The sequence below is a fragment of the Delphinus delphis genome, chromosome 21 (genome assembly GCF_949987515.2).
Source record: "Delphinus delphis chromosome 21, mDelDel1.2, whole genome shotgun sequence".
NCBI lineage: Eukaryota > Metazoa > Chordata > Mammalia > Artiodactyla > Delphinidae > Delphinus > Delphinus delphis.
Genome location: NC_082703.1, coordinates 22106561 through 22132171, shown reverse-complemented (window position 1 = coordinate 22132171; position 25611 = coordinate 22106561). Strand labels below are relative to the sequence as shown.

The 25611-nt window shown below is 42.8% G+C and overlaps 1 protein-coding gene across 2 annotated transcripts in view; it reads left to right on the top strand.

Moving 5' to 3' along the window:
- SNX25 (sorting nexin 25) overlaps positions 1-25611 on the top strand; it is a 108610-nt gene that overhangs the window by 36441 nt on the left and 46558 nt on the right. For both annotated transcript variants that reach the window (XM_060001144.1, XM_060001143.1), the window contains exon 6: positions 22692-22762. In XM_060001144.1, coding sequence (XP_059857127.1) covers positions 22692-22762 — 71 coding nt within the window. The remainder of the gene's footprint in view (positions 1-22691; positions 22763-25611) is intronic.

Here is a 25611-nt window from a genome sequence, read left to right as displayed (position 1 = left end):
CTTGAGGTATTTTTAGGGGTGAGTGTGTGTGTTTATTTTTAATTTTTAAAATACAGGTTATGCATATACAGTATGATTATATAGTATTGTGTAGTTTGTGGATTTTCTAGGCTTCTGTTTCTCTAGTTACCCTTCTGTTTTAGTGTCCCCAAGTAAACATGCATGGAAAGAAAGGAAACTCTGGCCTGTCAGTTTTGCTTCTGATAGGTAATTTTTGTAAGTCTCTGGCGGAAAAGTAAAATATTGGCTGAAATTGGGTCTTTGAACTGTTTGAGGGCTTTGGACTTGCCACATTTATTTGCCCCTGAACCAGGGTCAACATTAAAGTGAGTTATGCTGCTACATTTTCTAATCTGAATAATACACCCTCTAAGAAGCACACACTGTGGATGCCTCTGTGTTCTCGTAAACTGTGCTGTGTCTTAATCTAGGTCCCACAAATGTATAATGATGGGTTCGATTGTATGACTTTGTTTATACGTAATTTAATTCTTGTGAGATATAGTCTCTGAAGATTTTAATCATGTTTCTCTTTCCAGTCATAATCTTGAATAGGCTATATGGTACTTATTTATTATAGATTTGTGATTATTTATGTCTGAATCTAGAAATTCCTTTTTCATAATTGTGGTACTTGAGCTGATAGAGAACCCAAGAGCCAGTATTCCAGGTTTGTCACCTGAGGCTTACAGGTCACATCTACTCAAAGAACATCCTTACTGTGGCTTCCTCTGACTCCTTTTGAAGTGTCATTCCACAGAAAGTGAAAGAGCCCACAGGTCAGACACCCTTGTTGCTTCCTCGTCACCTTAAAATTCTCAACACGACAACCCACACACACCAAGCTCTGGTTCTAGAGACGCTGTTCAAACTTATACTCTAATATTCCTCTCCCTGGTGCTTTTATAATATTGTTCCCAGATGTGCTGTGTGTGGCATGACCAAGGTAATGTGATGACCACCCTCCATGGAATTACAATTTCCTCCTAAGACTGTTTATGAGCAGGTGATACCTCATGTTGATAAATTGTGGGTGCACTGAATTCCTAAGCATTTTCCTCTGCCAGACAGTCTCTCCACAGTAAGGTCAGACATGGACCATTTGAAAACTCCAAGGAAGTTTAAGATAACAATCTAGAATCTAGTATTCATTCTTCTTCCAGACTTGTGCATGAGTGTTCTATTTTCTGAACCAAACAAAAGATTCCAGCACTGCACACATGGTGACATAGTTAATGGTGTAACAAAAAGGCACCAAAAGACATTTTTTGATCAATACTAATTATTTTGAATGATCAGCTATTGGTACTCTAGCACCATCTGTCATTTTGTATCTGAGCACAGTTCCTATATTATGAGTGGATCTTGGTAAGAACTGATGGCTTACCTTCTTTAAAATGTACTAGCGAAAGTCTCCAGACTATTTGAAATACTATGAATGTCTTAATGTTGGCAGTTTGTCATCGAGTAGGTAAAGAAGTAGCTCAGCAAGAGCTGCCTTTTAGAAAAACAGAAGCATGGTATCTACTGTCCCAGGATGACTGGACAGCCTGCTTTCGTCACGGTCGAAGTGTTATGGATTGCCCTCACCGTGTGGCAGAAGATTACACTAGAAGTGCTGCATAATCATTTCCCCCTTTCCCTCTCATACGTGATGGAACAAAAACAGTATAAGCACTTAAATCTTTTTTGACATCACTTCCTCTCGATCTCATAAATAGGGCAACACTGAAGGGTATCCCACTGGGGGTCCCAGGAAGCAGGCCCTCTGTTGAGCGCTGGGAGACTTAAGGGGCCGTAGAAAAGCTGAACTAAAGCATGGCTTTTTCAAAAATTGAGATATAAGTCACATACCATAGAATTCAACAATTTTAAAGTGGACAGTTCCGTGGTTTTTAGTGTATTCAGAGGCCGTGCAACCATACCCACTAATTCCAGACTAGTTTCATCACCCTAAAAAGGAACCTTATACCCATTGGCAGTCATATCCCATCCTTCTCCTCCCCCCAGCCCTTGGGCACCACTTGTGTGCTTTCTGTCTCAGTAGATTTGCCTATTCTGGACATTTCATGTAAATGGAATCATACGATATGTGTCCTTTTGTGTCTGGCTTCTTTCACTCAGCATAATGTTTTCGCGGTTCATCCATGTTGCAGTATATATCAGTACTCCATTTTTTTGGCTGAATACTATTCCACTGTATGAATATACCATATTCTGTTTATCCATTTATCAGTTAGTGGAAGATTTAGGTTGTTGCACTTTGAAGAATGCCTTTTGAATGATCATTGAGCATCTTCAGCAGTACTATCAGTGACTGCTGATAAATGAGACTAAAATAAAGTGTTGCAGGTTCCTAACCTCTTCCTCTCACCACCTCCCCTCACTCTAAATACCTGCCACCAACAAGGAGTGTTGGAGTACAGACACCAGGAAGGGGTGTTCGTTTAGTGCATTATTCCTTTTCCACATATTGTCTTCTCTTTTGTGTCCTCCACCTTACTGTTAGAAACACCTTACTTTAGGTTTCAATGGGGAGAACACTTGGAGGTACTTTGGTGATTAGACAATCAGACTCTTAAAGTGCCTTGTCTATTAGAAGCACAAAGAATCCATTTTCAGATTTAATTAAGTGGACGTAATGACCTATTCTTCTGACCTCCATCCCTTTGTAAGCTTTCAGTTCCTCGTGTATATCTTGGGAAGTATGTTGATAACTTCCTTTAGACAGGCTGCAAAATTCTCTTGTAACAAGGGGCATGAACTTCTTCAGAGAGTCAGATGCGCCTGACAACATCAGCTCTGGGATCGTAATCCTGAAGAATGTATAGTCTCCTCAACAAGCCTGGCAAAGAACCTTAGGAGAAAATACTGTGACAGGCATTTTTGTCAATGATAGATACACACATCCAGAGTTGCTCTCTGTATACTTGTGTAAATAGTGCATTGTCCTGGGGCATCTTTCCTGGACCTGTGACCACGAGACAGTTCCTTGGGCATTGCTTTATTGTGACATTTTAGGTAGTTCTCTTCCATGTGGCACTGGTATATCTTTCGTCCTTGGGGTGGGTGTCCCTTTTCCTTGTACCTGAGGCACAGATCTGAGGACTAATTTTTACTCCCTGCTTCTTGCCCTAGAGAGGCTACCAGGAACAACTCTGTGATGGGAGAGATTGATCTTTTTGCTCAAAGAGTAGGTGATGCTGCATAAATTATCTTGTTACTTGGCTGCTTACTGTTCACCTGGTTAAAAAAAATTGCCCTCTATTTAAGGGTCAGTTCTGCTCACTCGTATTGACAGGCAGAATTGCTTTTTATCAGACTTCCGTCTACAACCCACGTTGATGAGGCCTATCGGCCACATAGCACGAGTGGAGCTGCTTTCTTCAGCCATAGTCTCAACTCTGTGTTGTTTTTCTGGTACAGTGAGAGTCCTCTGCCCTCTGACTTTATTAGGCTTTTAGGTCATTATCTTCAAATTGCTCTCAGTAAAATTTTGGGGTAGGCTGCATAAGCCACAGAATGCGTCTCATTTAGACTGAGTGAAACCATCCACTTTTATTTTATACATATTTGGGAGTTAGATGAATGTTTTCTAAAGGAAAGAGCCATTCAGCTCTGCCAGGCTGGAGTGCATTAAAAATAAACAAACAACAACAACAACAAACCCTTAAAGGTGCTATTTGTAATTCTGCAGTAGTTTGTTGTTTTCTCTGAGCGACCATGAGATCTTTTCACAGTAGGACTATAAAGCTAGAAATGTGTCCTTCACGTATACTAAGTTAGTGGGATTTTTGTTTGTTTTAACATCTTTATTGGAGTGTAATTGCTCTACATTGCTGTGTTAGTTTGTGCTGTATAACAAAGTGAATCAGCTATACGTATACTTATATCCCCATATCCCCTCCCTCTTGCGTCTCCCTCCCACCCTCCATATCCCACCCCTCTAGGTGGTCACAAAGCAACGAGCTGATCTCCCTGTGCTATGCGACTGCTTCCCAATAGCTATCTATTTTACATTTGGTAGTGTACATATGTCCATGCCACTCTCTCACTTTGTCCAGTTTACCCTTCCCCCCTCCCCATGTCCTCAAGTCCATTCTCTACATCTGTGTCTTTATTCTTGTCCTGCCCCTAGGTTCTTCAGAACCTTTTTTTTTTGTTTTTTTTTTTTAGATTCCATATATATGTGTTAGCATACGGTATTTGTTTTTCTCTTTCTGACTTACTTCACTCTGTATGACAGATTCTAGGTCCATCCACCTCACTACAAATAACTCAATTTCGTTTCTTTTTATGGCAGGGTAACATTCCACTGTATATATGTGCCACGTCTTCTTTATCCATTTGTCTGTCGATGGGCATTTAGGTTGATTCCATGACCTGGCTATTGGAAACAGTGCTGCAATGAACATTGGGGTGCATGACTCTTTTTGAATTATGGTTTTCTCAGGGTATATGCCCAGTAGTGGGATTGCTGGGTCGTATGGTAGTTCTATTTTTATTTTTTTAAGGAACCTCCATACTGTTCTCCATAGTGGCTGTATCAATTTACATTCCCACCAACAGTGTAGGAGAGTTCCCTTTTCTGCACACCCTCTCCAGCATTTATTATTTGTAGATTTTTTTAAAAAATAAATTTATTTTATTTATTTATTTACTTAGTTTTGGCTGCGTTGGGTCTTGGTTGCTGCGCGCGGGCTTTTCTCTGCTTCCAGTGAGTGGGGGCTCCTCTTCGTTGCGGTGCATGGGCTTCTCATTGTGGTGGCTTCTCTTGTTGCGGAGCACGGGCTCTAGGCGCGCGGGCTTCAGTAGTTGTAGCATGCGGGCTCAGGAGTTGTGGCTCACAGGCTCTAGAGCGCAGGCTCAGTAGTTGTGGCACGTGGGCTTTGTTGCTGCCGCGGCACGTGGGATCTTCCCGGACTAGGGCTCGAACCCGTGTCGCCTGCATTGGCAGGCGGATTCTTAACCACTGTGCTCCCGGGGAAGCCCTGTTTGTAGATTTTTTGATGATGGCCATTCTGACTGGTATGAGATGATATTGTAGTTTTGATTTGCATTTCTCTAATGATGGATGATGTTGAGCATCCCTTCATGGGTTTGTTGGCCATCTGTATATCTTCTTTGGAGAAATGTTGATTTAGGTCTTCTGCTCATTTTTGGATAGGGTTGTTTGTTTTTTTGAAATTGAGCTGCATGAGCTGCTTGTATATTTTGGAGATTAATTCTTTGTCAGTTGCTTCGTTTGCAAATATTTCCTCGCATTCTGAGGGTTGTCTTTTCATCTTGTTTATGGTCTCCTTTGCTGTGCAAAAGCTTTTAAGTTTCATTTGGTCCCATTTGTTTATTTTTGTTTTTATTTCCATTTCTCTAGGAGGTGGGTCAAAAAGGATCTTGCTGTGATTTATGTCATACAGTGTTCTGCCTATGTTTTCCTCTAAGAGTTTTACGGTGTCTAGCCTTACATTTAGGTCTTTAATCCATTTTGAGTTTATTTTTGTGTATGGTGTTAGGGAGTGTTCTAATTTCATTCTTTTACACATAGCTGTCCAGTTTTCCCAGCACCACTTATTGAGGAGGCTGTCTTTTCTCCACTGTATATTCTTGCCTCCTTTATCAAAGATAAGGTGACCATGTGCGTGGGTTTATCTCTGGGCTTTCTTTACTGTTCCATTGATCTATATTTCTGTTTTTATGACAGTACCATACTGTCTTGATTACTGTTGCTTTGTAGTGTAGTCTGAAGTCAGGAAGCCTGATCCCTCAGCTCCGTTTTTCTTTCTCAGGATTGCTTTAGCTATTCGGGGTCTTTTGTGTTTCCATACAAATTGTGAAATTTTTTGTTCTAGTTTTGTGAAAAATGCCAGTGGTAGTTTGATAGGGATTACACTGAATCTGAAGGTTGCTTTGGGTAGTATCGTTGTTTTCATAATGTTGATTTTTCCAATCCAAGAACATGGTATATCTCTCCGTCTGTTTGTATCATCTTTAATTTCTTTCAATCAGTGTCTTGTAGTATTCTGCATACAGGTCTTCTGTCTCCATTGGTAGGTTTATTCCTAGGTCTTTTATTCTTTTTGTGGCAGTGGTAAATGGGAGTGTTTCCTTAATTTCTCTTTCAGATTCTTCATCATTAGTGTATAGGAATGCAAGAGATTTCTGTGCATTAATTTTGTAACTTGCTACTTTACCACATTCATTGATTAGCTCTAATAGTTTTATGGTAGCACCTTTCGGATTCTCTGTATAGTATCATGTCATCTGCAAACAGTGACAGTTTTTCTTCTTCTTCTCCAATTTGGGTTCCTTTCATTTCTTTTTCTTCTCTGATTGCTGTGGCTAAAACTTCGAAAACTATGTTGAATAATAGTGGTATGAGTGGGCAACCTTGTCTTGTTCCTGATCTTAGTGGAAATGGTTTCAGTTTTTCACCATTGAGAACAATGTTGGCTGTGGGTTTGTCATATATGGCCTTTATTATGTTGACGTAAGTTCCCTGTATGCCTACTTTCTGGAGGGTGTAGGCATATCATAAATGGGTGTTGAATTTTGTCAAAAGCTTTTTCTGCATCTGTTGAGATGATCATATGGTTTTTATCCTTCAGTTAGTATGGTGTGTCACATTGATTGATTTGCATATATTGAAGAAGCCTTGCATTCCCGGGATAAACCCCAGTTGATCATAGTGTATGATCCTTTTAATGTGCTGTTGGATTCTGTTTGCTAGTATTTTGTTGAGGATGTTTGCATCTATGTTCATCAGTGATATTGGCCTGTAGTTTTCTTTTTTTGTGACATCTTTGTCTGGTTTTGGTATCAGGGTGTTGGTGGCCTTGTAGAATGAGTTTGGGAGTGTTCCTTCCTCTGCTATATTTTGGAAGAGTTTGAGAAGGATAGGTGTTAGCTCTTCTCTAAATGTTTGGTAGAATTCACCTGTGAAGCCATCTGGTCCTGGGCTTTTGTTTGTTGGAAGATTTTTAATCACAGTTTCAATTTCAGTGCTTGTGATTGGTCTGTTTATATTTTCTATTTCTTCCTGGTTCAGTCTCGGAAGGTTGTGCTTTTCTAAGAATTTGTCCATTTCTTCCAGGTTGTCCATTTTATTGGCATAGAGTTGCTTATAGTAATCTCTCACGATCTTTTGTATCTCTGCAGTGTCCGTTGTTACTTCTCCTTTTTCATTTCTAATTCTATTGATTTGAGTCTTCTCCCTTATGTTTTTGATGAGTCTGACTAATGGTTTATCAATTTTGTTTATCTTCTCAAAGAACCAACTTTTAGTTTTATTGATCTTTGCTATCGTTTCCTTCATTTCTTTTTCATTTATTTCTGATCTGATCTCTATGATTTCTTTCCTTCTGCTAACTTTGGGGTTTTTTTGTTCTTCTTTCTCTAATTGCTTTAGGTGTAAGGTTAGGTTGTTTACTTGAGATGTTTCTTGTTTCTTGAGGTAGGATTTTATTGCTGTAAACTTCCCTCTTTTGCTTTTGCTGCATCCCACAGGTTTTGGGTCGTTGTGTTTTCATTGTCATTTGTGTCTAGGTTATTTTTGATTTCCTCAGTGATCTCTTGGTTATTGAGTAGTGTATTGTTTAGCCTCCATGTGTTTGTAGTTTTTACAGATTTTTTTTTCTTGTAATTGATATCTAGTCTCATAGCATTGTGGTCAGAAAAGATACTTGATACAATCTCAATTTTCTTAAATTTACCAAGACTTGTCTTTCTGGTGGGCTGGACCACGTCTGGTGGTGTGTTTTGGGGTGTCTGTGAACTTACTATGATTTTAGGCAGCCTCTCTGCTCATGGGTGGGGTTGGGTTCCTGTCTTTCTAGTTGTTTGGCTTGGGGTGTCCAGCCCTGGAACTTGCTGGTCATTGAGTGGAGCTGGGCCTTAGCGTTGAGATGGAGATCTCTGGGAGAGCTCACGCCGATTTATATTACATGGAGCCAGGAGGTCTCTGCTGGTCCAAAGTCCTGAACTCGGCTTTCCCACCTCAGAGGCTCAGGCCTGATAGTTGGCCGGAGCACCAAGACCCTGTCCGGTGCATAGCTTTGGGGAAGTCTGAGATCTTCTACCAGCGTTCAGTAGGTGTTCTGTCGGAGTTGTTCCACATGTAGATGTATTTTTGATGTATTTGTGGGGAGGAAGGTGATCTCCACGTCTTACTCCTCTGCCATCTTGAAGGTCCTCTCTCTTCACACCTCCTGTTTCTAGAGGATCCACATTTCATCGGGAAAGGACATAAATCTGGCAGTCCTAGCCCTTCCACCTTTTTTCCCTTTGTGCTTAGTCTGTTTCACTTGCTCATAGTGGGCCCCATGCAGAGGCCTTGCCCCCGGCCCTTCAGACCAGAGTTCCTCAAGAAACGGCTGAACCGACACCTCAGCTCGGGACGTTTTCTGAAGCTCCTCACAGGACACTCAACTCAAGATGGCCTAAATTAGTGGTTTTTAACCCTGTCTGTATGTTAGAATCAACCAGGCTTTAAAACATTACAGTTTGATATCCTGCTGTCCCTTTGAGATACTCCCTTTTCTAGCATCCAAGATGTCAAAATGAGGATATGAGAGCTAGACTGGTTTAATATTTTGAATTTTCTGGGTCTTCTAGTAGGAGCAGTGATCAACTCTGCTAACAAAAGAGGAGCCAGAAATCTGAGTGTCATGTTGATGCAGGATTTTAAAGGGCAGATGAATAGATTCCCACCTGGTGTGGCTGGGGTAGGGGGGTGATGGCCACCATCAAGGAAGGCAGAGCAGTGTTCAGGGTCCAGGTGCATCCATTTGTGAAACTCCACGTCACAGCCATACTAGAGAAGGGACTGTGTGTTCCTTTATTTTGAAGATAAAGCAGGAGTCAAAGTGAATGTTAAGCAAAGGAGCAGTGAAAGGTTTTGCCCCAATGGAACCTCTTGTAAAGAAGTAGGCAGACCGTGGTCCAGGAATCTGCCGCATCCAGGGCTGCCTGCATTCTGTACTTCTTCAGTGCATTTGTGAAAAGTACCCTGATGGAGATTATTTGGTCCTCCATGGAAGATACAGATGCCTGGGCTTCACCCCCAGGAACTTCTATGTAACTGGTCTAGAGTGGATCTTGGGCATCAGTTCCCCAGATGATTATAAAATGCAATTAATACACCGAGAATCTCTTTTAAACGTCATGTGCTTTCACATGCTGCCAGTCTGAAGTCTCGGCTAGATGTCGTGTCATGTGATTCATTATGTTCTGATTCTTTGAAAACTGTTTATTACTGTTTGAGATATCTGGTAACTCTGTTGAGGAGAATACTGACTAATCAGGACACCTCATTCTTCTGCCATGATTATTGTAATGAACAGAGGGCATTTTATCACTGACCTTCCTGAGAGATGTGTTTAACCCGAGGTTTCTCAGCCTTGGCAAAACTGACACGTGGGGCTTGATAGCCCTTTGTTGTGGGAGTTGTTCTGTTAACTGCAGAATGTAAGCGGCATCCCTAGCGCCTGTACCCACTGAATGCCAGTAGCACCCGCACTGCTGTGTCAACCAGAAATGTCTCTGGACGTAGCCACATGTCTTCTGGGGGACAAAATTGTCCTTTCTTAAGAGCCACTGGTTTAACCCCGTGAACAGTTTGGAGGTACTGTACTTATATTAGTTAGGATTAGATTCAGCTGAAAATTATAGAAAACCCACAAAATAATGATGCCTTGTCAAAGTACAGAGGGTTTTTCTTCCTCCTTGCTTAAGGGAAGTCTGCAGTACCCAGTCCAGGGCTGGTGCGGGGCCCCGCCTTCCTCAAGGACCCAGGCTCCCCCTGGCTCACTGCTCTGCCATCCTGTGTTCCGGAGTCCTCCTGGCTCAGGATGTTCTCTAGGGTGCCATCCGTCATATCCAAATGCTAGCAAGTGGGATGGAGGCAGGGAAACATGGTGGCAAAGGTTCTGTACTGCTTGTCTTTTAAGGATATTTCTGGAAGCTGCTACATGACACTTTTGTTTATATTTCATTGGTCGAAACAATTGAGAAAAAGCAAGTAGTCTCATTCTGGGCACCCTTAGGCTTCGTTAAAAGTGGTGGATTCTATTACTGAGGAAGGAAAAAGAATGGGTATGGAAGAGGCAAATAGCTGTTTTTGCTACAGTACTTCATGTTTTATAGTTATAGTGAGGCAGGATAGCACTGTTTCCCACACAGGCATTGGAGAAATGGCTGCTTCCCTGGACTGGGCATTTGCCAGGGTTAAAGAGATGCCAAGCAAATGCTCAAGAAAGGAAAACTTTCTTTGTTTTTAAGCTACCATTTGTTGAATATCCAATATGTGTCAAGCACAGTGCTAGGTTCTTTATAATCACCATCTGATTGTTATAACCACCACGTGAAGTAGGTACTGTGATTCTCATTATTTGGTTGAGGAGAGGAAAGCGACTTGCCCCAGATTACAAAGCTAACAAGTAACAGAGCTGGGATTTGAATTCAGGTCTGTCAGACTTCAAACCCCATATGTAAAGCTGGGTAACTTGCTAGCCAGGTGGGCAGAGAACAGCAGTGACACATGGCCCCAGCCTTGTGGGATTTTCTGCAAGTGTGGAGATAACTCTCTACTGTTCGTGAGCCTTTGCAGGCACTAATCCTTATGTGGGGAGCAATACCATCAGAAGTACCATCATCTTTCTCTGCCAGAGAAACAAGTAGCAAGAAAGAAAATCAGAGCAGCCTGTCACTTGCCATAATCTCATTTACCACCAGCCCAAATCTTTGTTAGATTTTTCAGTTCTATATTTGTTTACTTCTGACCCTCATTTAAACAGCAATGTGGAGAATCTAAAAATAGATAGGAGGGCTTCCCTGGTGGCGCAGTGGTTGAGAGTCCGCCTGCCAATGCAGGGGACACGGGTTCATGCCCCGGTCCGGGAGGATCCCACATGCCGCGGAGCGGCTGGGCCCGTGAGCCATGGCCACTGAGCCTGCGCGTCCAGAGCCTGTGCTCCGCAACGGGAGAGGCCACAACAGTGAGAGGCCCGCGTACCGCAAAAAATATATATATATAAATAAATAAAATAAAATAAAATAAAAATAGATAGGAAATTCTAATAATGAACGAAAGGTTTAAAATTAAAGAGATTAAGGATTATTTAGTTTGGAGAAGAGAAGGGGAACCTTTTATCTAGCACGTACTGAGATTGGTATGGTGTTTTTCAGTTTTACCATACTAAAGCAAGAGGCAATGGGCATAATGAATGGATTAACTTAAGAGATCATGACTAGCAATGGGTTACTGAGGGGTTGCGTAGTATTTTTTCTTTCGATATCATAAGGGAGTGGATTTTCAACTCTGAATCAGTTTAGGTGCATTTGTACATGAGGATAATATTAAAAGTATTAAAATTCTTAAAATTGCATGCTTCTGTGTAGAAGAATTTAAATTAGTTGAATGTGCAGTGTTTTGAACAGTGATTCTGAAAATGTGAATCTTGCAGTAAAATAGGATTACATTGTAGAGGAACAAGAAAAAAGAAATCAAGCATACCTAAGACAGCCTGCTGCAGCGTGTAAGAAATCACTGAGCGTGTGTGAAATGCTGAGGAAGGCTCGTGTGGGTGGACAGGGAGATGGAAATTCGTAAGTGTAAAACAGAAGCCTGGCAAATTTTTATGAAAAGAATAAATGAATATAAATTTAGTTTAAAAAAAACACATTATAATGTGAGGCTGCCTATGAAAAGTGTTCTGAAATATCTTTCAGCTTTATGAAAAATAAAAGTACATTGACTTTAGAATATAACTGCTGCTAGTGTCTGAGAAATAGCAGAGGGCACAGAGGGGTGGGAGTTAAACATACCCGAGAACACAAATTATTTTCATTTAGGAGGAAAGACAATTAAGTGTTGGAAGCAATGTAAAATTTGATATGAGAAGGGGAATCTTGGTATGAAGAAGTTTATGATGTCTCTGAAATTAAAGAATACATTATGTGCTTGTGTTTGGAACAGCACTGGTGCCGTGTTAGGTGTGGGTAGAGTGTTACCTGCTTTCTGAACGACATTTAGGACCACAGGTCAGTTCATGTAAAGCACTTGGCCCAGGACCTGCATGTTCCTAATTGTTAGCTGACACTATTATTGTTACTGTTTATGATCATTAGACTAAGGATCACAAATAGATTTAGTTTCTTTGGGAAGACTGGGCGGTTCCTAATGGCCCACTGGGTTGCAGTGTTTCATCTTGGGGTTTGAGGAGGCCTAATGAATAGCAGTGGTCCTCTCTCCATCCTGAAGGCTGACCCATCTTAGGGCCAAGAAATAAGGCAAATGAAGACCACAGTGTCACTCTTATTACTGGAGATCCTGGACAATGTAGTTTATATATGCAGGCAGTGCACTCTCTAAAACTGAGTTTCACGATTAGACATTCTTTCCCACCTGTCACTGCTGGGTCGGAATCCCTCTCCTTGTCCCCGCTGCTCCCTCCTTCCGTCTCCCTGGTAGGTGCAGTCTGCTTGCTGGCTGCCCTTTGGAGGCAGAGAACACACGCCCTTAAGAGGAAGGGGAACAGAAGGGCTGTGCTTCACAGGCCCAGTTCCTCCTCTGCGATCAGATTAAAAGCTTATTCCTCTCTGGGGAGGAGAGGAGAGGAATGAGTGAGAGGTGGAGGGAGGCCAGAGATGGTGCTTCTTGGACTTAAAACATGAAGAGTTGAGGGAGGGGGGAGGTCAGTAGGTACTGCTTGTTTATTTAAAAAACAAAGACAAAAATTGTGCTGAGTGCCTCCTCAACAGAAAAGAACTTTATGGTTCACAAGTAGAGAAGGCTGGAGACTTCCCTGGCGGTCCAGTGGGTAAGTTTCCGCGCTCCCAATGCAGGGGGCCCGGATTAGATCCCTGCTCGGGGAACTAGATCCCACATGCGTGCTGCAACTAAGAATTTGCATGCCTCAGCTAAGGAGCCCGCATGCCTCACCTGTGAGCCCACATGCCGCAACTGTGAGCCTGCGTGCCTCAACAAAGATCCCGTGTGCTGCAACTAAGACCTGGTGCAGCCAAAAAAAAAAGGTAATGAAGGCTGATGGAAGGGTGGTAGTGAAGGGTGGAGGAATGGATGTAAATAACCTCGAACATAGGTAATAGTAAAATGAATGAAATTATTAGGAAGCGATGAGTTCTGTTTTTGTTCTTTTTTTTTGTGGTACGCGGGCCTCTCACTGTTGTGGCCTCTCCCCTTGTGGAGCACAGGTTCCAGACGCGCAGGCTCAGCGGCCATGGCTCACGGGCCCAGCCGCTCTGTGGCATGTGGGATCCTCCCGGACTGGGGCATGAACCCGTGTCCCCTGCATGGGCAGGCGGACTCTCAACCACTGTGCCACCAGGGAAGCCCAACGATGAGTTTTGAGTACTTTTACTTTTAAAAAACAGTAGGTTTGTGTAATTTAATTTTAATAATGATGGGTTTAATTGCTGAAATGCAACAGCCAGCTCTCCTGAGCCGGCATAGGCCTCGCAGGCTGACTTCAGCCCAGCACTGAGTAGCAGCAACGTGCGCTCTGTCTTGCGATTCCCCAGCGCTTGACAGAAATGCAGCTCTTCTAGAGGCCGAGGAGCATTCGCAGCACAAGAGGTCAACCTGTAGTGACCGGTCCAGCACCAAGGCAGACCCTGGCCACGAACACAGGCTCAAAGGTCCGGCAGGCCTGGATTTCACAGACCTGGTTTGCACTGTGGCTTCACTGCTTGCGGAGTGCATGGTCTGAGGCAAGTCATTTACACTCTGAGCCTCAGTTTTAACTGTGAAACAGAGAAAATAGCTCCTACTTCATAGGGTTGTTGTGATAATTAAATGAGATGATGCATGTAATGTGGGACATCCAGGCTCCCAGTAAGAGCTGAAAAAAGTTCCAGCTGTCAGGAGCAGGCTAGAACACGCTCAGGCCCCGACTTGAGCGGGGTTAATGGGTGAGCCGAGATGACAATATCTTCTTTCAGAAAAACTTTGTTCAAAATGTATAAGAAGGGCTTCCCAGGTGGCGCAGTGGTTGAGAGTCCGCCTGCCGATGCAGGGGACACGGGTTCGTGCCCCGGTCTGGGAGGATCCCACATGCCGTGGAGCGGCTGGGCCCGTGAGCCATGGCCACTGAGCCTGTGCGTCCAGAGCCTGTGCTTCACAACGGGAGAGGCCACAACAGTGAGAGGCCCGCGTACCGCAAAAAAAACAAAAGAAAATGTGTAAGAAGTCATTAGGACACTTTAGATATGGAGCGTAAAACTAGGCAACTGAAGATGATATTGAGTAGCCATTCTAAATGAAAATGCTTTAGGTGAGGGCTGGGAGTGGAAGATACTGCCGTGGTGCTAAACACACATCCGTAAATACTTTGTAACTATATTAATAGCTGATGTAAAAATATGAGGAACACAAGTAGAAACTAGATACAGACAACAGAGAGAAAACTTTGGCTTTCCTGAGGTTAGCTAAAGGGCACCAGCTGGCCTGTGGTGACAAAGCTTTGGCCGCTTCTGTAACATGTAATTTCTGTAGGCTCTGGGAACTAGAAAATGAATATATGGTAGTTATTTTAGGAAGATAAAAAGATATAAACAAGATCAAGAAAATAGAAATCACTTATTGCAGACAGATAAAAACTGTGAATACTTGGTGTATATATATTTCCAGATTATTTTCTGTATATATAACATGAATCCTGTGTGTGTGTGTGTGTGTGTGTGTGTGTGTGTGTGTGTGTGTGTGTGTGTTTGCATACACTCAGGATTCCTCAGGCTGCTCTGGTGCAGAACTTTTCTAGCTGGTATAACTCAAATACAGTGCATGGGTGTTCAGAGATGACTGGTCTCTTAAGCCCACGAGGTAGCTGGGTAGGGCCTGGGATGACTGTTCACCCCAGTGTCCTGATCAGATATTGTCACTTGCTATGTGTGCCACGAATGGAAAAAGGCTGGGAAACGTGCCTTAGACTCTCTGTGAAATCGGCTGCCCTCTGCACGCTAGAAAAGTGGAAAACAGGTTTAAAAGCCCCTTTAGCGGAAAGTGCCTCTTACTCCTCTGAGCCCTAACTGAAAATGTTTCCCCTGCTTGTGTTACAGCTCCGGCCACTTCCTGTTTAATACCATTAAATGTGCCTCCTGAAAAGATAGCTCAGGACCTTGCTGTTATCCTCAGTAGTACTCAGACATAAAAGCTAAAATGATATACTTTTCTTTGTTAATAATATTGGTGAAGTTTAAAAATTTAACACCTAGTGTTATCAAGAGTGTAGGAAGATAGGCAACTTCATGTCCTGCTGGTAGGAGTAGAAATTATGGCCTTTCTGTTGCAGTTTTTATAATCTGAACAAAGGTCACAAAGTGTGCATTTTGTGATACACTCTTGTGATACAAAGTGTGCACTTTTTGATACATTCATTATTCATAAGAATTTATCTTAAGAAAATAACCATGATTACATGGAAAGATTTTTCCAAGAATGTTTCTTGTAATTTTATTTAAAATAGAGAAAAGCTCTAAATAATTAAAATGTCTAACAATAAGGGTTTGGTTTAAAAGGTTTTGGCTCATCTATACAATGGATTGCCATGTAACAATGAGGTTGCATCAGAATATTTAATAATATTGGAAGATAGTAACTATACATTTATAAATTAAAAAGACTCTAAGCCAGTATTTATTAACATAAATCCCATCTTATAAAACAAAAAAAAATTGTGTTTGCATAGAAAAAAGTTTATAAAGATATACCAAATGTTAATAGTAGTTAACTTTGAATGTTGTGCTTTGTGTATTTTCCCATTTTCTTGGAAGAGCATACGTTACTTTAGAGAAAGTAAAAATGGGCTCGGACTGAGAAAGTAAAATCTGCCAGTCTGTTTATCAGGCTGGGATAACAGACACTAAAACCAGCTACCCAGGTAACAGGAAACAATACTTCTTCCAAATATATTCAGTGGCTGTAAAATGTCATAATGATTCTCCTCGCTTAGTGACTACTGCTTTCTTATCCACTGAGAAGCATTGCTCTCTAAATTCTATCAGAAACTTTGCTGTGTGAAATTATATCAGTGGGAATGACACATCCTCTTCTTGCCTGGAGGATTTCAGTCACTTTGACACAGAGAAGCAGTCTCATTTTAATCCAGAGGCAGAGCTGCAGATAAGGGGTTTCTGGACTCAGCATCCCACATTTATCCTAACTTTGTAGTTTCCAAGGCAGTGGAACCCTATATCCATCTGAAATTGACCCCTTTACAAGCCCCGCTTTGAGCCTGTCACAATGCTGCTTCCTTTAAATTTCATCCACACCCCACCCTTCCCCAGAATCCAGTAGTAACCTTATCTTTTGCTTTGTTTGGGGAGATGTCCCATGGTTCCTCTTGCTGATGGCAGTGGGTCAGTAAACCTGAGGCTGTTGGACTACAGTGACCCTGGTGGTCTTCGATTGATCAGGCTGAGACACTATTATAGTCCGGAAAAAAAGTAAGGTTGCTTAAAATGGCTTTTATATATATTTTACAAGCATACACACATACCATCTCCCTAAATTGCACGTATCTGAAGAGTCAGCAGCAGTGTTAAGGAACAGTAATTGTTAACGGTCATTAAACTCTCACTGAGGGCAGGTGCTGTTCCAGATATTGTAAAGGTGTTCTCTCATGTAGTCTTCATAGCAACCCTAGGAGGAAAAATGCTGTTATTCCGCTTTTTGCAGATGAGGACTCTTCAGTTTTGAAAAGCTTGAATAATTTTCCCAGGGTGACACAGTAAGTGTCGAAAGCAGCATTTGAACACAGGCCATCTGGTTCCAGAACTCACATTCTTAGCTACTCTGACCCACTCCCTAAATAACCCAGCAGACCTTGTCAGTAGTGCTGTGGATGTGGGAAGCAGCTCCAGCTTAGCTAGCGGAAGTCACCATGGTTTCATTTCTTAAACGCTTTAATCGAAGTCTCTTTAATGAAAACATTATCCCTAGTAGCCTAGTACAAAGTAGCCTGTGGCAACTCTGAAACATTATTTTTAAATTCCTGATTTTTTCTTAAACATTTGTGTGTATATGGTATTCTGTTCCATAATAGATCCTTGCTAATTTTGATATAAAACGGTATTTTAAACCATTTACCATATGGTACACTTAGACTAGGGTTTGTCCAGCCTTTGACTCCCCTGAGACATTCCAGCATGTGCACACCCAAGACAGCTCTAAAGTAACACTTAAAAGGTGTGCCTGATGAGATGGCGAGACTAATTTTTTTGGTTTGGCTTCTAAGTAACTTGGAAATCAGTTCTAATAGCATCCCAAAGCTGTTCTGAACATTTGACAGTAGAAGGTGTTGATTTCTAAGGTGATTACTTTGAAGGACTGTGTAGCATTCAGGCGAGATTAACATTGTGGGAAGAGTTCATCAAAACAGTCTTCTTCCAAGTCTGTTAATTCAGCAAAGTGTATAAAACTAAAGAGAGGCGAGGTGGCAGCTCAGAGGGACATTTGGCAGCTAGCTGTGTGTGACGTTTTCGTTATCCAGAGACAGGGGGTGCTCTGGGTAGGATCTTGCCAGAATTGGAAAAGAGCTGAATTCTTGGTCCGCTGCTTCCTCCTAAAACTTGAGTTTACAACGTCATTTTGGAAAAACGTACTAACAGTCTCTGCTTTTCTGATCAAGAGCGTGTTGACAAATAGTAGTCCTCCTGATTGTAGAGCCTCCCTTGGCACCAGCTAGGCCATGTCTGCCTCTGGAGGAGGAAGGCCAGGTGAGTGCCGGGTGCCCCCGAATACCCCCCCAGGTGACTAAAAAGCCTGTGCCGTCAAGGATGGCCAGCATTTGGATGTATGTGTTGCATGGTTTCGTGGAGAATGAGAAAGTCTCTCATTTCCTACTTTGCCTCTTGGTATCAAGTGAAAGTGAATTCTACAGGTTCAGTAATCATCTCCAGACGCCTCCTGTGTGCAAAGCACCGTGTGAGGAGGGCCTGGTATTTGAAAAGATGAATCGCTTGCAGATCTTTGGATTCTTTCCCTGCCATCAAGGTGTTCCTTGTTCAGTGTAGGAGACCCCTGTGGGTGTAAATAGCTAAATATGAAGCAAGGTAGGCCAGAAGTAGAGTGTGAACAGCTGAAGAAGTGGGTAGGAGCAAATCTTTCATCCTGTAGCCGAGAGGAATCTACGAGGCCTGGGTGTTTGGGAGTGAACAGGATTTCAGCAGGTGAGGGGGGAGGCTGTGTGTGAGAGGGAGAAGAAGGGGAGCAAAGGCTGGGAGGCAGGAAAGAGCTGCGTTGCGTTTGTGGTGTTGCACATGGTCTGCTTTGGCCAGAAAATGGTATGTATCCAAGAGGGATATGGAAGGCAGTACGACTGGAAAGATGGTCTGGGCTTGGCCATGCTGATGTGCTTTGAAGGGCCTTAGACAAGATAAACACTAACCTATGTTGAATTTTAGGGCAGCCAGAAAATGGTTAAGAAGGTGAGCTTCAGAATCAAGCCCTAGGTTGTAATTTTGGCTGTTGTACTTAAAAGCAGTGAGACCTTGTATAGATTTCTTCATACACCTGCACTCTAATCTCTTCCTCTGTAATGTGGGGTTAATTACAGCACCTTGTGAGGATTAAATGAGATACTATAAATTGTTTAATCTGGTACCTGATGAAAGGACTCTGTTAGGTGGTGTTACTTTATAATTTTATGGATTTGTTTGAACATTTTACCTCTTTCTCAGACGGCGTGTATTTTCTTCAGTACCATTGATGACTTATTTGTCGCAGAGTGTGAATCACTAAGAATATCGAAAGAACAGATGGTTCAGAATGTTACGTGTGCCTGTTAAGTGTTACAGATGTTAACACTTATTAATGTAGCTCATTAATAAGTCAGTTTGGACTGCTATCACAAGTATACCATAGAATGGGAGGCTCAAACAACAGTTATTTCTCCTAGTTCTGGAGGCTGGGGAGTCCAAGATCAAGGTGCTGGTAGGCAAATTGGGTTTCTGGTGAGGGCTCGCTTCCTGGTTTATAGACAGCAGTCTTCTTGCTCTGGCCTCATGCGGTGGAGAGAGCTCTCTGGCAGGGGGTCTCTTTTGTAAGGGCACATACCACCCTCGAGACCTAATGACCTTTCAAAGGTCCCACCTCCAAATACCATCACACTGGGCATTAGGCTTCACATATGAATTTTGCAGGGGACACAAACATTCTGTCCCTAGCACTCATTAATATTTACTGCCAAGCTAGGTTCGGTTGGAGAATCCAAGACTCAATCCCTATCTTCAAGAGGCTCATGATCTAGTTGGAGAGAAAAAAAAGGTAGCATATCTTTTTTTATAGACAAAACCACAATTTTGTCTTAGGCTCAGACGTGTGACCATTTTAAAAAGAAGGGCGAGGCCCTGAACACACTGGACACACCATTTTCTTTGTTCACAACACTCTTTGTGGAAATGTGACTCTTTAAAATAACAGTATAAAATAGTAGATAAATGGGTACTATTATAGAGCAGAAGTAATTTAGGGTTTCAGCGAGGAGAAATATTAATGTGAATTAGGGGGATTGGGAATGACTTGAGGGAAGAAGTAGCATCTGTAAGATCTAATTAGGTGGACAAGAAGGGAGATGGTTTTCAGAAGGAAAGAGCATGAGCGAAAGCCTGGAAAGTGACTACAGGCTGGGGAGAGCAGTGTGGAAACGGTCGGAGCTTCAGTCCAGGCTTATATGGGAGTCGCGTGAGGGGGCCAGTGCCAAGGTGCAGAGCGAGCGGGAGGCTTGAGTGGAGGCTTCCTCCTCTGGGGGCGTCCCTGGAGGAGGTGAGCGGGGGTCGAGGAGCTGAGAGTGGGCTTTGAGGAAGGTGTTTTGACAGGGGTGCTGGGTGGGAGATAGAAAGCTTGACATCAAGGAGACAGACCGTTTAGCTAATGCAGCTGACCCACGGGTGGGAACGCCTGAAATAGGGTGGTGACAAGAGGAAGAGGAGGAGAGGAACTTATTTAAAGATTCAAAGGACTTTGAGATTCATATTTATGGGAGGGCAGATATCGAAGATGATGAGGTCGCAGTGTAAAGGACAGAAGGATGATTAGGCTGGTGTAAAGAAAGCTTCCTGTGCAGGCAAGAAGGTAAGTCTGTTTGAACTGGCTGAGATAGATAAGCAGTTTGGGAACAGTTTTAAGATGACTTATAATTCTACCATTTTAATACGGATGCCCTTCATTTTTATCTCTGTTTTGCGTTGTAGCCCTGGTTCACATACCCACATGTTTACGTATCTGCCATCATAAGCGTACATGCCATTTTGCATTTTAGAATCAGTGTGTCATTAAAATCTATTTTTATGTAGTCTTTCAAATATTATAGGCTGAGCGTTTTCCCCTTAGTCTGATATATCCCCAGAGCTTTCTGAAAGCAGATACCGTATTGGTGTTGTTCATTTCAGTGTGTCTAGAAACTGATTTAAAAAGTGTTTGTTTAGTGAAAGCATATTGCCCACATAGATTATTCTCATGCTTTTCTTCGTAGAAGTTTCTGCAACAAGCATATGTTTGGAGTTGGGTGACATGTGTTGGAGTTGAGTGAAAAGTCAGTGCTTTCTGCTTAGAGAACCTAAGTCCAAGGTTAAATTAAAGACTTGGTTAAGGAGTGTTTGACTTTGATGATTCCAGGTTTGTGTATGCTTCTTATAAGCTGTTTCCTCATCTGTTCATAACTGGCAGGAAAAATCACGTGAAAAGCTACTTTTTTTTGAAAAGCTACTTTTGTGTTTTACCATTAATGGAGGAATGAAGGCAGTTCCATGAGACAACTTTATTGATCATTAATGTCCTAGCAAGGCCTCCTTTTGGAGAACATCACCTGAGTGTGTATTCAGCCTGGAGATAACTTCTCTATGGATGGAGACTTCAGAGAGCTGTCTCTCAGTCAGACAGCATTTGGCCATGAGACGTATCGACGCACAGTTACTTAAACAAGTTAGGGATTTATTCTCCTCAATAACAAGATATCCTGAGATGGACAGGGTGGGGCTGTTTTCATGGCTCAGTGATGACACTGGACACCTGAACTCCTCCTGTCTTCTCCCGTTGCCACGTGGCTTTCCTCCTCATGGCTTCTGTGCTTTCATCCAGCTGCATCCTTGTTCCATGGAGGAAAATTGAGGAAGGACAAGGACAGAAGACTGAAAGGGCTTTTCCATGGAGTCTGCCCCTTTAAAAAACCTTCCTGGAATCCCCTCCCGGCAAGTTCTGCTCATATCTCACAGGCTAGAACTATATCAGATGTCTGTCCCTAACTGCTAGGGAGAAGGTTAGCGTTTTGAGCTGGGTGCATTGCTTTCCCCTATAAATGTGGTCCAGTTAGCGGGGAAAAAGGAGAGGGAAGGGTGTTGGCAACCAGCAGTCTGCCAGAGTCTCCAGGTGACCGCCGGCAGTGCCCCTGACAGCCTGTTCTCTGAGGTGGTGAGAACGGGCATCGACATTCTTACCGCACAAGTGAAGAAACAAAAAGATGTAAAGTTGTGAGGTGTCCACGAATAGCTGTGACAGATGAATTCACGTCTGTCATCTGGGTTTTAGTTGAAAAGCAAAAGAACATATCTTGTGTTCTAAAAGCCAACCAAATGTAGCATTAAATCTTAGAATGCTGCAAAGTTTGTGTTCAGATAAAGAGTTAATGTTAAATAGCTTTATTATAGGCAGATTCTTAATCAGTCAACATAATTAAGGGCTAAGAAACACTCAGGACAGATAAGTTTGGTTAGGGCAATACTTAATAATAATTAAATAGCACTTAAGAACTTGGGGTCATAACTCACCTGACTTGAATATGCTCAAAATAGCCACAATTCTAGGGTTGTACTTGGCACTAAAAATGTAAGCTTTTCTTTTTCCTCACACAGAGGTGACCTCAGTCACATGTACATCTACCTGGTGTTCTGCTCTAGTGGCTGTCAACTCTCTCTGTGCGTGGGAATGACCTGGGGAGCTTAGACACTGTTGACACCAGAGTCCCACTGCAGATGCTTTGAATCTGTTGGTCTGGAATGCTCTTCTAAGTGAGGAGTAATGCAGGAAATCACGAAGATGGTGACAGTGGGACTGGAGGGGAGAGGACAGCTTTGAGAAGTGTGTAGGACAGTACCATCCAGTGGAACTTTCCGCAGTGATGGACGTGTTCTCTTTGCACCGTCCACTGTGGTCCATGAGGTCCATGAGGTGGCTGAGCACTTGAAATGCGGCTGGTGCAACTGAGGAACTACAATTGTGGTTTAACTTAAGTAGCCCACGTAGCTCGTGGCCACTTCATTGGACAGTGCAGGCCTAGGAGGTAGGCTCTGGTTACTGGTAGGCCTAGGCTCTGGCTCTGGTAGGCTTAGGAGGTAGGCTCAGTAGGCTCTGGTTACTGGTAGTGGGGAGGAGAGCAGAGGTGGGGGTGGGGGAGAGGGAGCAGCTGATCATAACCTCAAGGTTTCCCTCTTCATTGGGGGGCCAGGTGGGAGTGCATCCGTACAGGGAATGGAGTGGGGGAAGTACGTTCTGGTCTCAGAAATGAGTAGCATATGGCCCAGCACCCGGACCAACGACTTCATCCATGTTGGGTGGTTTAATGATACTTGGGCAGGATTCACAGTGTTATAGTTGATTAGTACAAATACAGTCTAAACGCATCTCTGAAAATAGTACTTTTTTCCTATTCAATCTTTTCTTGTTTTCTCTTTTTAAAACTCAGGTATCAAATTGTAGTGGAAATAATCCAAGCAACTACAATTAGCAGCTTCCCCCAGCTGAAGAGGCACAAGGGTAAGAACCAGTTTGTTTTCTTCACTTAGACATACTAAAGGTTGTAGGTCTGTCTCCAGCCTTCTCTCTCCTGTCAGAGCTTTGACAAGTATGAGCATACATTTAAATATTTCAGATTTGTTTAAATAATGGTGTAACAACATAAGAGAAAGTAAGTGTAACTTCATCCTAATAAAAATCTTCGTTTGTAGTTCTGTGTTCCCTTATACACTTTATTCATCTGTAGTCATAATTTTTAGAATATTAGTCAGTACATATTCCTTCTCTTCTGTTTTTAAACTAAACATGGTTTCATAATTTTTTCTCATATTAAAATTTAATCTTAATATTCATTGATACTTCTATATTGGAACATAATCTTGATAGTGATTTGAATGACTTTCGTGAGTTGATATTTCATAATTTACTTAACCTTTTCCTTTATATTTTTATTAATTTTAAAAAAAATATTTATTTATTTATTTGGCTGCATTGGGTCTTAGTGGCGGCATGCGGGGTCTTTCATTGCGGCACGCGGGCTTCTCTCTACTTGTGGTGCGTGGGCTCCAGAGCACATGAGCTTAGTTGTCCCTCGGCACGTGGGATCTTAGTTCCCCAACCAGGGATTGAACCCGTGTCCCCTGCATTGGAAGGCAGATTCTTAACCACTGGACCGCCAGTAAAGTCCCTCCTTTAGTTAAACATTTGTATTGTGAACATCTTTCCTCCTCTACTCTTGTAGATTTAAAAATATACATAAATATGTTCTATAATTTTTTCCTTTTTATTTCTCTTCAAATAAAGAGTTGGTTATCCAGGCTTTGATACTGAGGAATAATCAAGGTCTGAAGTTGGCTCCCACCTCCCTACAGTTTGCCCAGTGCTTCATTTATGAAGTTGCAGGACATGTCACTCTGTGGAGGGCAGAGAAGGTCAGGATTCCTAGCTGACAGGCACCAACACTACTACCTTGTAGGCTTGACTTCCCACGGAAATCTCCAGGCCCCCTCAAGTTCCTGTCTGGGAGTGGAGGGTCCCGAAAGGACAAGAAGACGTGGACCAGAGACTCTAACCTGTGCCCAGGTTTCTAATCAGCACACAGAGGCAAAGGGTGCTTGGGGACTTTTACTTGTCTTTCTGAGTCTCTGACAGAAGGTAGGAGCCATATTTAAAAAAAAAAAAAAAAAAAAAAAAAGGGTATAGACTCTGAAGAGGCACTTACTCTTAACCTCAGCCCAGTGAGGAAGATTGCGCAAATGCATTCATTAAAAAATGTTTATTGAACGCTGACTAGGTGATTAGGATCCAGCAGTGGACACGGCGAAATCTCTGCATTCACTGAGTCCCTGAACTAGGCTGGGAGGCAGTCGGACAGTCAACAAGTAAAATGCACAGCATTTCAGACGGTGAGACGTGCCTTGGGGAAAAACAAGTTCTCCCTTCTTGTTGAACTGTGGCGAGGTGGGGGCCGGTGATAAGGAATGCTGGCTCAGCCAGAAGGGGAGGATTTTGCACTTGGATAGGGTGACCTGGGGAGACCTCGCCCAGGTGGGGACCTGTGAGCAAAGCCCTAGTGGCCCGAGGGGGTCTGGAGAAGGACAGGTGCAAAAGTCTGAGGCAGAAGCATGCAGACTTGCTTGAGGGGTGGGTGGGGGGAGAGAAAGCCAGAGATCAGAGGTGGCAGGAGACCCTGTCCTGAAGGGCCTGCCTTATGCTATAGGGGCTTCAGCTTTTACTCTGAATGAGGAAGTCTTGGGAGGCTTTTGAGCAAAGGAGATGTGATCTGATTAGTTCCTCCAAGAGTACAGGCTCTGCTCCTCTCCTTTTCCTCGTTGTTCCTGCAGAGAAGATAGTTTATTTTCAGACAGTTTGACAGACATTTTAAGGAGAACACTAGAGAGGGACTTCTTGTTGCCGCCACTGTCTGGCTCTTCTCAGTGCTTCCCCCTGTTGTGTGTTTAGTCAGAGACACCTTTCTTATCTTCGTTATTGTGTTAGTTTACTAAGGCTGTGTAACAGAGTGCCACAGGGTGAGTGGTTTAAATAACAGAAACATTTTCTCATAGTTCTGGAGTCTCAGAGTCTGAGATCCAGGTGTTGGCAGCGTTGGTTTCTTTTGAGGGCAGTGATGGAAGAATATGTTTCAGGTCTTGCTTCTTGGCTCTTAGATGAGAGTCAAGCAGTACATCTTTGGCAGGACATCTGCAAAGACCTGTTTCCAGGTAAGGTCACATTCACAGGTACCAGGGTTTAGGACTTAAGCGTATCTTTTGGGGGGACACAGTTCAACCCGAAACATTATAACTGGTAAGTTCAAGATAGCATTGTAGGGACTTGCCTGGTGGGGCAGTGGTTAAGAATCCACCTGCCGATGCAGGGGACATGGGTTCGAGCCCTGGTCTGGGAAGATCCCACATGCCGCGGAGCAGCTAAGCCCGTGCGCCACAACTACTGAGCCCTTGTGCCACAACCACTGAAACCTGTGCACCTAGAGCCCATGCTCTGCAACAAGAGAAGCCACTGCAATGAGAAGCCTGCACACAGCAACGAAGAGTAGTCCTGCTCGCCGCAACTAGAGAAAGTCTGTGTGCAGCAATGAAGACCCAACGCAGCCAAAAATAAATAAATAAATTTATTAAAAAAAAAGATAGCATTGTAGTTCCTCTTTCGTGAAAATGCTAGAAGCATTTATTTTCAGTAAGGTCTATAACCACATTAAGATTTGCTACATTACTTTTCTTTTGGGTTAATTCTGTTACCAGTAGTTAGCTTTTCCTAAATTAGTCTCTTTTAAGTCTATAATAGGGTTTAGATTAAGAAGTAAAATCTCAGAAAAAAGTTGGGCAGCCAAAACCATATAGGCAATTTCA